Source organism: Procambarus clarkii, chromosome 70 (genome assembly GCF_040958095.1).
Source record: "Procambarus clarkii isolate CNS0578487 chromosome 70, FALCON_Pclarkii_2.0, whole genome shotgun sequence".
NCBI lineage: Eukaryota > Metazoa > Arthropoda > Malacostraca > Decapoda > Cambaridae > Procambarus > Procambarus clarkii.
This window is the reverse complement of record NC_091219.1, coordinates 16,850,177-16,864,865: the sequence shown is the minus strand read 5'-3', so window position 1 is coordinate 16,864,865 and position 14,689 is coordinate 16,850,177. Positions and strand designations below refer to the sequence as shown.

Sequence of the window (14,689 nt, the reverse complement as noted above, 5' to 3'; positions counted from 1 at the left end):
TGGGCACCCACCAGGTCACTTGTGTATGTGTGGGCACCCACCAGGTCACTTGCGTATGTGTGGGCACCCACCAGGTCACTTGGGTATGTGGGCACCCACCAGGTCACTTGTGTATGTGTGGGCACCCACCAGGTCACTTGTGTATGTGTGGGCACCCACCAGGTCACTTGGGTGTGTGTGGGCACCCACCAGGTCACTTGGGTGTGTGTGGGCACCCACCAGGTCACTTGGGTATGTGTGGGCACCCACCAGGTCACTTGGGAATGTGTGGGCACCCACCAGGTCACTTGGGCATGTGTGGGCACCCACCAGGTCACTTGTGTATGTGTGGGCACCCACCAGGTCACTTGGGTATGTGTGGGCACCCACCAGGTCACTTGGGTATGTGTGGGCACCCACCAGGTCACTTGGGCATGTGTGGGCACCCACCAGGTCACTTGTGTATGTGTGGGCACCCACCAGGTCACTTGGGAATGTGTGGGCACCCACCAGGTCACTTGGGTATGTGTGGGCACCCACCAGGTCACTTGGGCATGTGTGGGCACCCACCAGGTCACTTGTGTATGTGTGGGCACCCACCAGGTCACTTGGGCATGTGTGGGCACCCACCAGGTCACTTGGGCATGTGTGGGCACCCACCAGGTCACTTGGGCATGTGTGGGCACCCACCAGGTCACTTGGGTGTGTGTGGGCACCCACCAGGTCACTTGGGCATGTGTGGGCACCCACCAGGTCACTTGGGCATGTGTGGGCACCCACCAGGTCACTTGGGCATGTGTGGGCACCCACCAGGTCACTTGGGCATGTGTGGGCACCCACCAGGTCACTTGGGCATGTGTGGGCACCCACCAGGTCACTTGGGCATGTGTGGGCACCCACCAGGTCACTTGGGCATGTGTGGGCACCTGGCCATTACACAATTAGTAAGTTAGATAACAGCATCACAATACTGAATGTTTTACGTGATAGATTCTTAGTTCGTTTTGTTATTATTTTAACATATATAAAATGCCTCGTAGTGATATGTTTGTTATATTATTAGTAGCAACTCTAATATTAACTTCATTGTTAATGAGTGAACACTGAAAACTTATGGTAGACGGAGCTGGTGAGTTTGGAGGCGCTTCATCATGATTGGTTCCCTGAGACAAGTACACACCCGCCTTTGTGTCACGACTTATTCTCTATTATTCCTCGAGGAAAGCTTGAGACAAGGGAACACAACACGAGTGTTGAGAGAATGGGTGAGAGATGTAACAGTTGCGAGTACAAATGATGTGACAGGTGTTGGCACTTGTGGTAATATAGGCTCGGGTGGCAGGGTTGGCACTACACCTGTACCACACAATTAACTTATTGCTCTTGGGACCCACACCACCTTCTCCACCCTCCAAGCTCACCCCTTCTCTTGTCTTCCCTACATATACAACATATTGTTATTTGTGGGTGTGGAGGGGATATGTGGGTGTGGAGGGGATATGTGGGTGTGGAGGGGACATGTGGGTGTGGAGGGAACATGTGGGTGTGGAGGGAACATGTAGGTGTGGAGGGGATATGTGGGTGTGGAGGGGATATGTGGGTGTGGAGGGGACATGTGGGTGTGGAGGGGACATGTGGGTGTGGAGGGAACATGTGGGTGTGGAGGGGATATGTGGGTGTGGAGGGGACATGTGGGTGTGGAGGGAACATGTGGGTGTGGAGGGAACATGTGGGTGTGGAGGGAACATGTGGGTGTGGAGGGAACATGTGGGTGTGGAGGGAACATGTGGGTGTGGAGGGAACATGTGGGTGTGGAGGGGATATATGGGTGTGGAGGGGATATGTGGGTGTGGAGGGAACATGTGGGTGTGGAGGGAACATGTGGGTGTGGAGGGGATATATGGGTGTGGAGGGGATATGTGGGTGTGGAGGGAACATGTGGGTGTGGAGGGGACATGTGGGTGTGGAGAATATATGTGGGTGTGGAGGGAACGTGTGGGTGTGGAGGGAACGTGTGGGTGTGGAGGGAACGTGTGGGTGTGGAGGGAACGTGTGGGTGTGGAGGGAACGTGTGGGTGTGGAGGGAACGTGTGGGTGTGGAGGGGACATGTGGGTGTGGAGGGGACATGTGGGTGTGGAGGGGACATGTGGGCGTGGAGGGGACATGTGGGTGGAAGTGAATATGTGGGTGTGGAAAGTATATGTGGGTGTGGAGAGTATATGTGGGTGTGGAGGGAACGTGTGGGTGTGGAGGGAACGTGTGGGTGTGGAGGGAACGTGTGGGTGTGGAGGGAACGTGTGGGTGTGGAGGGAACGTGTGGGTGTGGAGGGAACGTGTGGGTGTGGAGGGAACGTGTGGGTGTGGAGGGAACGTGTGGGTGTGGAGGGAACGTGTGGGTGTGGAGGGAACGTGTGGGTGTAGAGGGAACGTGTGGGTGTGGAGGGAACGTGTGGGTGTGGAGGGAACGTGTGGGTGTGGAGGGGACATGTGGGTGTGGAGGGAACGTGTGGGTGTGGAGGGGACGTGTGGGTGTGGAGGGAACGTGTGGGTGTGGAGGGGACGTGTGGGTGTGGAGGGAACATGTGGGTGTAGAGGGGAACATGTGGGTGTGGAGGGAACATGTGGATGTGGAGGGAACATGTGGATGTGGTAGCGGTGCGTCCCGTACCGCCCAGTAGGGTGGGCCGGCACCTTACCTGCGCGTCACCTGGTACTCTTGGGAGCGTCGCCCACCTGACGGTAAGGTCCAGAGAGCACGTTGAAGAGATCAGTGTGTCAAGATCTTGCCCTGACAGCATGTTAAAGAGTGTTCCCTTGAGATGGACGTGAAGCAACCCATCCACAGCCAAAGATCTATTTGCATCTTGGCCTTGTGCTCCTGTATCGTCCAGGAATACCTGCCTCCGAGACTATTCTAGAGTAGATGATGCTGGGTCCGGGACTATTTCTGTAGGTGTGATTGCTCTATAATGGTGGGGTGGGAGGTGGGAGGGGGGGGGGGGGGTAGTAGACCGGTGGGCGGCTGAGGTCTGAGGCGGGAGTAAGACCACGGGGACCAGGGGGGGTGGGGAAACTTTTGGAGCTCTTCTCATTTTGGTATCACTTAGGTTGTCTTAAGAGATACCGCGCCGCGTCTCACGCAGTGTGTGTTTGTTGAACAAATTGTGACAGTTATACTTAAATTAATATTGATGGGAAAAAATAATACATTATATATATATATATATATATATATATATATATATATATATATATATATATATATATATATATATATATATATATATATATGTCGTACCTAGTAGCCAGAACGCATTTCTCAGCCTACTATACAAGGCCCGATTTGCCTAATAAGCCTAGTTTTCATGAATTAATGTTTTTTCGACTACCTAACCTACCTAACCTAACCTAACCTAACTTTTTCGGCTACCTAACCCAACCTAACCTATAAAGATAGGTTAGGTTAGGTTAGGTAGGGTTGGTTAGGTTCGGTCATATATCTACGTTAATTTTAACTCCAATAAAAAAAATTACCTCATACATAATGAAATGGGTAGCTTTATCATTTCCTAAGAAAAAAATTAGAGAAAATATATTAATTCAGGAAAACTTGGGTTATTAGGCAAATCTGGCCTTGCATAGTAGTCTGAGAAGTGCGTTCTGGCTACTAGGTACGACATATATATATATATATTATATATATATATATATATATATATATATATATATATATATATATATATATATATATATATACATATATATATATATATATATATATATATATATATATATATATATATATATATATATATATATATATATATATATATATATATATATATATATCTAAAGTTCGTGACACACACTGTACTCCCCTTCATATAGCCTAGGGTAGCTGCACAAATTCACATGTGCCTAAATGAGTATATATATATATATATATATATATATATATATATATATATATATATATATATATATTGTGAGAGAACTTGGAAGAATGTGTGTGGAGGGACGAAGAGGGAGTGAAGGATGAATAGATAATGAGGTACAGATGAATGGATATACAGATAGATCTATGGATAGATAGATATATGAAAGAGAGAGAGAAACCCTGGGTTATGCCGTACACCCCCCCCCCTTCCCCCCTAGAGGAATGAGAGTGAAAGAAGCACTTCAGCCTCCAGAAATGACAGTACTTATAGTAACTGTTTGGTCCAGAGTACCAATGTGTACTGATACACCTCCAGTAACTACTTTTTCTACAATACATTTCAAAGAGTTCGAAAAAATAATCGAAACCCTAAATTTAAATATGCCTAGGCCCAATATAGCACATATTTTGCTATTTAAGGGCCTAATTAAGATTAGGCCCTAAAAGCGTGTATTAGGTCTTGGGTTGTTAGGCTAGGTCTTATATTTATGATGCAGTTACAAGAATTTATGATTTATCCCAACTAAATGATATAAAAGTGCACTGTATGGTGGTCCAACCCTACATATGTGTATTTTAGGCCAAATAGTTACTATTAATACTTTCATATGTGGAGTCCGGGCAGGAGACATGACTAGGTGATTAGTCTAGTACATTTACTAAACTGTTGATATATATGTAAACTGTTGATATATTGATCAAGCCAGGATGTGATACAGCAGATGAATAAGTCCAGCCTGACCTCAGGCCGGACTTGAGGAGTGAAGAACTCCCAGAAGCCCATCAATCAGGTGTGTCTTAACATTTGTGGACAATATGAGCGGCCGACGAGATGTTGTCAAACAACCCGTTCTCGCAAATTTAATAAGTCAATATTGACTTATTAAATATGTGCATAGGTGACATACTTAACATAATAGTTTCCCTTGAAAAGCTTCATAGAAAACACCGACCTTACCTAACCTACTTAGTATGTTAAGATAAGCATCTTATTGCTTCGTAATTACAATTATTACCTAACCTATACCTATAATAGGTTAAGTAACAATTGTAATTACGAAGCTATAAGATGCTTATTTTAACATACTAAGTAGGTTAGGTAAGGTCGGTGTTTTCTATGAAGCTTTTCAAGGGAAACTATTATGTTTAATATGTCACCTATGCACGCAACTAATAAGTCAATATTGACTTATTAAATTTGTGAGAACGGGTTGTGTCAAATGTTGTCAACACGTAACCTGACATAGTTTAGAAATTGTGTGAGACGAGCGAGGCAGTGGGACAAAAGTGGCCCTTACGAGAGTGAGTTCTGGAAGTGGGAACGGTGCCATAACTGAGCACCAGGAAGAGGAAGTGATGGGGGGGGGGAGGGCACTCACTGATGATTGGTGATGTGATATTTTGGGCCCTTTGGTCTATTGGTAAGTGTGTGTGTGTGTGTGTGTGTGTGTGTGTGGTGTGTGTGCGTGCGCGTATCCGTAATGGTACTCACCTACATGTGTTTGCAGGGTTGAGCTAGGCTCCTGGCCTCCGCCTTCCGAACGTTCTTAGATCAATGCAGTGTCTCATTTCTCACATTTTTATTACAATTAAACTTTTAAATCGACTTTCAATGACTTCTACGTGTAACCTGTTCCAGTTCCACTGGTTCATAGCTCAAACCCAGACAAAGTGCTTTCTGTCGATTCTTTGACTCATTTGCGTCTCTACTTTCCATCCGTGACCCCTCGTTCTGCTGTTCCTAGCTATAAACAATGCTACTTTGTCTACTTTGTCAATTCCCCTTAGGAACTTATATGTTGTTATCATGTCCTCCCTATATCTCCTTTCCTTCAGTGTGTGTGAAGGGCCAGCTCGGTCTTTCCTCATAGATCAATCCCTTCAGCTCAGGAAAGAGTCACGTTGCATATCTTTGGACCTATTCTAGTTTCTCCTTGTCCTTTTTAAGTAGGCGTTCCATGCTGGGGATGACTATTCAAGAGTGGGCCTCACCTCACTGTATATAGGGCCCAGAAAGACCCCTTTCTTCAAGTTTCTAAAGTATTCATGAATGTTGTCCAGTATGCTGTTTGCAGCTGTTGTTACTCTGCTAATGTTATCCAGTATGTTGTATGCAGCTGTTGTTACTCTGCTAATGTTGTCCAGTATGCTGCATGCAGCTGTTGTTACTCTGCTAATGTTGTCCAGTATGTTGTATGCAGCTGTTGTTACTCTGCTAATGTTGTCCAGTATGCTGTATGCAGCTGTTGTTACTCTGCTAATGTTGTCCAGTATGTTGTATGCAGCTGTTGTTACTCTGCTAATGTTGTCCAGTATGCTGTATGCACCTGTTGTTACTCTGCTAATGTTGTCCAGTATGTTGTATGCAGCTGTTGTTACTCTGCTAATGATGTCCAGTATGCTGTATGCAGCTGTTGTTACTCTGCTAATGTTGTCCAGTATGCTGTATGCAGCTGTTGTTACTCTGCTAATGTTGTCCAGTATGCTGTATGCAGCTGTTGTTACTCTGCTAATCTGGGGGTCTGGTATAAGTTTTAGGGTTATGTCCACTCCCAGGTCTTTCTTCCTTTCTGATTGGAGAATCTGTCTTCCCTTCATCCTATACTGCTGTACTGGTCTTCCCTTCATCCTATACTGCTGTACTGGTCTTCCCTTCATCCTATACTGCTGTACTGGTCTTCCCTTCATCCTATACTGCTGTACTGGTCTTCCCTTCATCCTATACTGCTGTACTGGTCTTCCCTTCATCCTATACTGCTGTACTGGTCTTCCCTTCATCCTATACTGCTGTACTGGTCTTCCCTTCATCCTATACTGCTGTACTGGTCTTCCCTTCATCCTATACTGCTGTACTGGTCTTCCCTTCATCCTATACTGCTGTACTGGTCTTCCCTTCATCCTATACTGCTGTACTGGTCTTCCCTTCATCCTATACTGCTGTACTGGTCTTCCCTTCATCCTATACTGCTGTACTGGTCTTCCCTTCATCCTATACTGCTGTACTGGTCTTCCCTTCATCCTATACTGCTGTACTGGTCTTCCCTTCATCCTATACTGCTGTACTGGTCTTCTTTTCATCCTATACTGCTGTACTGGTCTTCCCTTCATCCTATACTGCTGTACTGGTCTTCCCTTCATCCTATACTGCTGTACTGGTCTTCCCTTCATCCTATACTGCTGTACTGGTCTTCCCTTCATCCTATACTGCTGTACTGGTCTTCCCTTCATCCTATACTGCTGTACTGGTCTTCCCTTCATCCTATACTGCTGTACTGGTCTTCCCTTCATCCTATACTGCTGTACTGGTCTTCCCTTCATCCTATACTGCTGTACTGGTCTTCCCTTCATCCTATACTGCTGTACTGGTCTTCCCTTCATCCTATACTGCTGTACTGGTCTTCCCTTCATCCTATACTGCTGTACTGGTCTTCCCTTCATCCTATACTGCTGTACTGGTCTTCCCTTCATCCTATACTGCTGTACTGGTCTTCCCTTCATCCTATACTGCTGTACTGGTCTTCCCACTCCTGTTCCATTCTCATAACTTTACATTTTGCTGGGATAAACTCTAGCAGCCATTTTTCAGACCTGGAGTGTCCTAATTATTTTACAATGCATGACAATCTAACGGTGTCCTGACTCATCTCAGTAGTTTAGCATCATCTGCAAACATTGATATGAAGGAGTCAGTATCCTCTGCCAGGTCATTGAAGTATATTAGTAACAGGATGGGCCCAAGAACCGACCCTTGTGGTACTCCACTCGTAACTTCCCTCCACTCTGACGTCACTTTCCACACTCTGATCTTCTTGAGGTTATCTTGAGATGATTTCGGGGCTTTAGTGTCCCCGCGGCCCGGTCCTCGACCAGGCCTCCACCCCCAGGAAGCAGCCTGTGACAGCTGACTAACACCCAGGTACCTTTTTTACTGCTAGGTAACAGGGGCATAGGGTGAAAGAAACTCTGCCCATTGTTTCTCGCTGGCGCCCGGGATTGAACCCGGGACCACAGGATCACAAGTCCAGCGTGCTGTCCGCTCGGCCGACCGGCTCCCTAATCTTAGTGTAACTTTTTACTTCCTTCCTTGAGAGATACTCTGTGACCCACCTTAGGACTCTCAGATACACCAGTCTGCTTCTCCAGTTTGTGTAGAAGTCTTTCATGAGGGACCATGTCGAATGTCTTCTGACAGTCTAGGAATATGCAGTCTGCCTAGCCCTCTTTGATTTGATTTGTCATCTTGTTGTAGAACATCAGCTCGTTTGTCTAGAGGATTTTCCTTTATTATATCCGTACTGGTGCCAGGAGACAAAATTAACTTGGTCTAAATGTTCTTCTAGCTTGCTTCGGATTAGTTTATCTAGAAGTTTGCTGGGAATACTTGTTAGATACGGGGGGTCTGTTAGTGTATTCACCTGGTTATGCTTGCGGGGGTTGAGTGCGTGCGTGCGTGCAGGGTGCGGTGGTGCGCGTGTACACACATGGCAGGAGAACAGCTGGTAGGGAAGGATGGAGGGTTTGACACAGGCGGCTAAGGGTGTGGGGGGTTGGGGGGATAGACAGGGGGGGGGGGTATGTGGTGGCTAAGAGAACAGGTGTGTGTGTCAGGTGTATGCGAACCAGTGGGTCCTGAGGTAACAGATGCGTGGCAGGTGTGTGTGGGAGCCAGTATGAGCTCAGAAAACATGTTTGCCAGGTGTGTTGAGAGCTTGTGTGGGCTTAGAGAACAGGTGTGCCAAGAGGTGCTTTCCGGGGGGTTCTTCACTTTAAAATAAACCTTATAATTTCCCCTTCAACTGTGGGGCGGAAGGCCTTTAACCTGCCCTTCACCCCCCACACCCACACCCCCTCCCTGCCTTATGGTCCCGCGGGGGGGGGGGGGCGACCCCCTCCTAGCGGGGGGTTAGGAGGGGTTCCCCTCTCCCTCCTCTCCGTCACATCAACATTTGCTTGCGTGAAAAAATTCGATGTCTCGCCAAGGGGTTGGGGGTATGGGAGGTGTCGTTATCCCCCCTCGTCCCATTTTTAATGGGCTGGAGCGTGTAAAGGGACGTTGGAGGTGTATGGGAGGAAAGGTAGCCCAGTTTCCATTGGAGTTTGGTGCGTCTCGGGTCGTGCTCAGGGGCTTGTGTCCACGACAGGCAGGGGACGGCAGATATTAGGGACTTGTGTGGCAGGCAGGCAGGCAGGCAGGCAGGCAGGCAGGCAGGCAGTCAGGGAGGGGGCGGGAGCATCAAGTCAGTGTATGAACCTCGTGAAAGAGGGTTCAGAAAGTGTGGGCGAGCTAAAGTATCGTTAAGTTTATCGTGTTGAAAACTCTCGACTTGTTGTGCCTGGAAACTACCGCCGAGGAACTCTTGAGTCAAAGTTGAAATATATAAACACTCAAGTTTTGGTGTTTGTTGAAATTGAGCTCCTATGAAGTATTAACTTATGAAGTATTCAAGTTTAAAACTTGCATTAGAAAGATAAAATCTAACTCGATTCACATTGGGAAATTGATTTTAGAACTCGATCAGTTTTTTTTTTTTCTAAAATTAAGAGAAATGAAGAGCAAAGTGTAAGAAAATTAGTGAAGGACATAAGTTTATAAGTGACATTAGCAGAAGGAGAGTGGTTAATAACATGAATAAATAAAGCCTTGTGATGTGTATAAGTGAAGGATGTAGGTGAAAGGGGTACGCGGTGGCCACTTGGTGTGTGGCTTAATGAAATACAGCCTGGTGACGGGCATGGGTAGAGCCTGGTGACGGGCATGGGTAGAGCCTGGTGACGGGCATGGGTAGAGCCTGGTGACGGGCATGGGTAGAGCCTGGTGACGGGCATGGGTAGAGCCTGGTGACGGGCATGGATAGAGTTTGGTGACGGGCATGGGTAGAGCCTGGTGACGGGCATGGGTAGAGCCTGGTGACGGGCATGGATAGAGTTTGGTGACGGGCATGGGTAGAGCCTGGTGACGGGCATGGGTAGAGCTTAGTGACGGGCATGGATAGAGTTTGGTGACGGGCATGGGTAGAGCCTGGTGACGGGCATGGATAGAGTTTGGTGACGGGCATGGGTAGAGTTTGGTGACGGGCATGGGTAGAGTTTGGTGACGGGCATGGGTAGAGCCTGGTGACGGGCATGGGTAGAGGGAAGTTGAAGAGCGTGAGCGGAGAGAACCTGGTGAAGGGAAGAGTGGATCAGGACACCAGCCAAATACATAACTGGTAGTTAATATGTGGAAGGTTTAAGTGAAGTGAATCTGGTTAAGGCATCGACCACGAGGGAGAGACATTCCTCCTAAATGTCCACAATCTTGCCGTGATGTCTCGACGGAGATATATCTGTACATGCTACAGGTGTCTGGAGGTAGGTGTGTGTGTGTGTGTGTGTGTGTGTGTGTGTGTGTGTGTGTGTGTGTGTGTGTGTGTGTATTTCCTATTTGTATTTACTATTTGTGCTTGCAGGATCGAGCTTGTAGCTCTTGACCCCCACCTGTCTCTCTGTTGGCTGTATATTGTACCGACTACCGACCTGTCTCTCTCCATCTACCACACATATTTCTCTCAGGTGTTGCAGGGCAGTCCGCAAAAACTCTAACTCCTAGCTACCTATTTACCGCTACTCATAGATACCTGTTTGCTGCTAGGTAAACAGAAGCATCGTGAAAGAAACTATGCCCAATTCCTTGTAAATAACACTGCCGTATTTTCGTATATTAAATGGAATTGCAGAGTGGGACATAATTGGCTAGTTAAATTATATAATGATTGTTGTTTGTGTTTATTTATACAAATGTAGGAAGTCAGCCTTGAATTTGTCAGTTTCTGATTAGTTTTAGTGATTAAATTTGTTAACAATGCGGTTTAGTAAGTGAAAGATGGCGGGCGATCTTCCGTAGACTTATTTATTGACCATAATTAGCTGGCTGACCTCCACACAAGCAGAACTAGCAGCATTACACTTAGCAACCAGTACATTAAAAAACATTGGAGGAGGAATAATATTCTGCGATTCAAAGTCTGCTCTTCAAGCAATCGAAAACTTCTCTTGGAAGATCGACAGCAAGAACCTCATACTCCCAATTATAAATGACCTAATTGATGCACAGAGTAATGGGTCTCGAATCTCCATTGTATGGATACCTTCACACATAAATATAACCCATCATAATGAGACAGACATTGCAGCCAAATTAGCGTGTAACAAGGATGAAGTTGAATTAGATCTAGGTATCCCCATCTCTGCTGTCAAAACTGTATTGGTCCAAACACTCAGATCTAATAGGAAAGAACTTACTGACTCCCAACGACCTGAAAGTACTAGTATAAAAAGCTATGATTTGTTCAGATCTGAAACCTATATCTATGGACAGCACAAAACGTCCACTAGACTGTGCGACACAGTGGTTGCAAGGATCAGGTTGGGTTACCGTTACCTGTGGCAGGTGGCTGCAGGTGACGGGTCTCCCAATCCTGAGCACTCCAGTTGCAAACTCTGTGAGCAGGAACTACGGCATGATCTCCCGCACTACATCACTGAATGCCCAGTTATTAGACCTTTCAGACCAGTTGGCATGAGGTACCTGGAGCTTTGCAATTACTTTATTCACTCTCATATTCTTGAAGATATCCTCACAGTGTACCCAAAATTTGCCAGTGCAGGCTACTAAACATATGGTCCTGAATAACTAACCATCCTGCGAGATGGGGACTTGTATTACCACTGCTACCTTATTCACTCTTGTGTTGATGATATCCTCAAAATGCATCCGGAGTCTGCCAGTGCAGACTGCCTATCACATGCCTCTGTATGACTAACCATCCTGTGTGATGGGGATTTTTTAGCATCACCGTAGTTAGCTTTTTTGACACACTGTACTCCACTTCATATAGTCCTAGGGTAGCTACACTAATGCAGATGTACCTCATGTATTAAAAAAAAAAAAAAAAGTTCCCGCAAATACCCAAACTTCTACACGAGTCTCTTGTTAGTAAAATCGTTAATGTGGTCTCTTTAGCTAAGAAAATACAGGACACTTCATCCCTACAAGAGAACAAATGTCCCTCTTGTATTTCCAAGTCGACCAAAATATTGAGACCTGTAGGCAGGTCAAACACCGTGGAGTAGATATCAACAGAACCCTTGTAAACGACCTACATTATTGGCTCAAAGTCTCGAACTCTAAAATCACTCATTGGTTGAAATATTGGTATCAGTATTATACATGGTAGACTATTTTACACGATCTTTTCCAGATCCCAAGTTCATTATCATGCCTTGCACTGTATGAGCTTCTCGTAATACAGATTGAAGCAATGGGGTGCTCCAAGCACCCTCATTGAAGCAATTCTTGGTGCTCCAAGATCAGGAATCAATAACATGCAGGGAGAACTTAAGCATTTTCCTATTCTAGAGATAATTATTAGCCAACATGATTTCTAATGTGGTGATAAAGCCCACATCTCCACCATATATATATATATATATATATATATATATATATATATATATATATATATATATATATATATATATATATATATATATATATATATATATATATATACATATATATATATATATATATATATATATATATATATATAAATAATGCATTTTGGGCATAGATGTTTTATCAAATCTCCTCCTTTTTGTGGGGCCACGTGAGCAACACAAATGCGCGAATTCAGGCCATTCAAATAAATAAATGTTCAAAGTGACCACATTGCTAGCGCTGTTTATTTTGCTGTTCAGACTTTCGATGCATCTGAAAATCATCTGATCATCAGTCATATGTTGGGTGATTAGGTTACCGAAATTGATGGTCAGTCTGGGGTTTAGGAAGGACAAAAGATAAGAAGAATGAGCATCATATGTTGTATTATGTAGACAACATGTGGCTCGGGCCCAGAACATGTTGAGGTGAGAGAGGGTTGCACATCATCATGCTGTACGGTAAGGAACACATGGTAGACTCTGGTCAGCAGCCGCTGAGGTGAGTCCCGCCGCTGAGGTGAGTCCCGCCGCTGAGGTGAGTCCCGCCGCTGAGGTGAGTCCCGCCGCTGAGGTGAGTCCCGCCGCTGAGGTGAGTCCCGCCGCTGAGGTGAGTCCCGCCGCTGAGGTGAGTCCCGCCGCTGAGGTGAGTCCCGCCGCTGAGGTGAGTCCCGCCGCTGAGCTCACATGTTGCTGGCTGACATCATCATCCATTTGGTGTGTGTTTGTTGTGTGTGTTTATATACACCTACACGCGTGCACACTGGTGGTGGGGGGGGGGGGTTGTGAGGGGGTTGTGGGAGCAGCACAACCTGGCCCTCCACCACCCACGTGTCCTCTGCCACAACAACCACCTCAATACGACGCTCGTCCACTACATAAGTTTCAACGTATAAAACCCTAATTCCTGAAGCCTATTATACCAATGTTGTATAATTCACCCAACATAAAAATCTGTATTTCTAGATTGCATCGTGAGAGTAATACAGATTTTCTCCTCTTCCTGTGGTTGTGTGTGATGGGTGCAGGCGTCGGGGACGCCGCTCTCCATGTTGGGGTTCCCCGGGCCGGACTACGAGTACACACCCTCCACACAGGAGCTCATCGAGCGCCAGAGTCAAGACTTCGTTGATGAACGACTCGCAGAGTTCCAGGCTCAGATTCACCAGCTACAAGGTCAGTGCACCACTTACTCTACTTCACTTCTACGTGGATTTGCTCAGTCTTGTTTACTACAAACTGTTCTGATGTTTGTCCTTTAGTATCCAGTGTTATTATATATTGATCCGAGATATTTTGGTATAGTTGTCATGGTTGTTAGTTCTGGCAGAGTCCCGGCTGTTGCATTACTCTAATGTTGCATTAATGTTGCATTAGTAGCACGAGCTCACCATAGCCCGTGCTACTTGCAACTTTCTTCCAGGTAGCAAATCTTTAACAACAACAACAACATGTTGCATTAGTGTCCTGTCTTAGGTTTTTGTCTGGGAAGATTTTGTTGTAGTTGCGCGATTTTCTTAGAGAGGTAATTGTTGAGAGGGCCAGCGGTGTGAGGCAAGACCACAAAGGTAAGTGTGACGGTGGGTTATAGTGGTGACGCTCAGTGGGCGCCTTAGTCCATCATGAGGCGTGTAGAAGGTGAGTACCTGTGTAGGGGCCGCCTGCTGCAGTCTGGTGTACAGTATACTCTACACCCTGGCACGCCTCCGGTCACGGCTCTCTGCAAGTCTGCATCAAAAAAGCATTTGCAAAAATATCTTATTGTGAATGATGAAAAGAACAAGACATAATTTGTGTTGCGTCTTCACGCGCGGCGCGCTGGGTTGGCTTAAGGTGTGCGTTCATTTATATCTGCTTCCTAGAACGGTGCTTCAGTTCTTGGGTTCCAACTCTCAACTGTCACGCAACGAGTGTACAAGTTCCTATATTTTTAACTGTTATACCAATATATGAATCCGTTTATGGAGTCTCTCTTATAAGATCAGTCCCTACATTAGGGACTTTTTTTTTTTTTTGAGATATATACAAGAGTTGTTACATTCTTGTACAGCCACTAGTACGCGTAGCGTTTCGGGCAGGTCCCTGGAATACGATCCCCGCCGCGAAGAATCGTTTTTTCATGCAAGTACACATTTTACTGTTGCGTTAAACAGAGGCTACAGTTAAGGATTTGCGCCCAGTAAATCCTCCCCGGCCAGGATACGAACCCATGACATAGCGCTCGCGGAACGCCAGGCGAGTGTCTTACCACTACACCACGGAGACTGTGTTATTACATCTCCTCGGACACTTCA

At 46.1% G+C, this 14,689-nt stretch overlaps 1 protein-coding gene across 1 annotated transcript in view; it reads left to right on the top strand.

Annotated features, from left to right (window-relative positions):
- Positions 1-13,657, top strand: part of LOC123775224 (serine/arginine repetitive matrix protein 1-like) — a 63,365-nt gene extending 49,708 nt beyond the window's left edge. The window contains exon 11 of the mRNA XM_069311509.1: positions 13,424-13,657. Coding sequence (XP_069167610.1) covers positions 13,424-13,657 — 234 coding nt within the window. The remainder of the gene's footprint in view (positions 1-13,423) is intronic.
- The last annotated feature ends 1,032 nt before the right edge of the window (positions 13,658-14,689 follow it).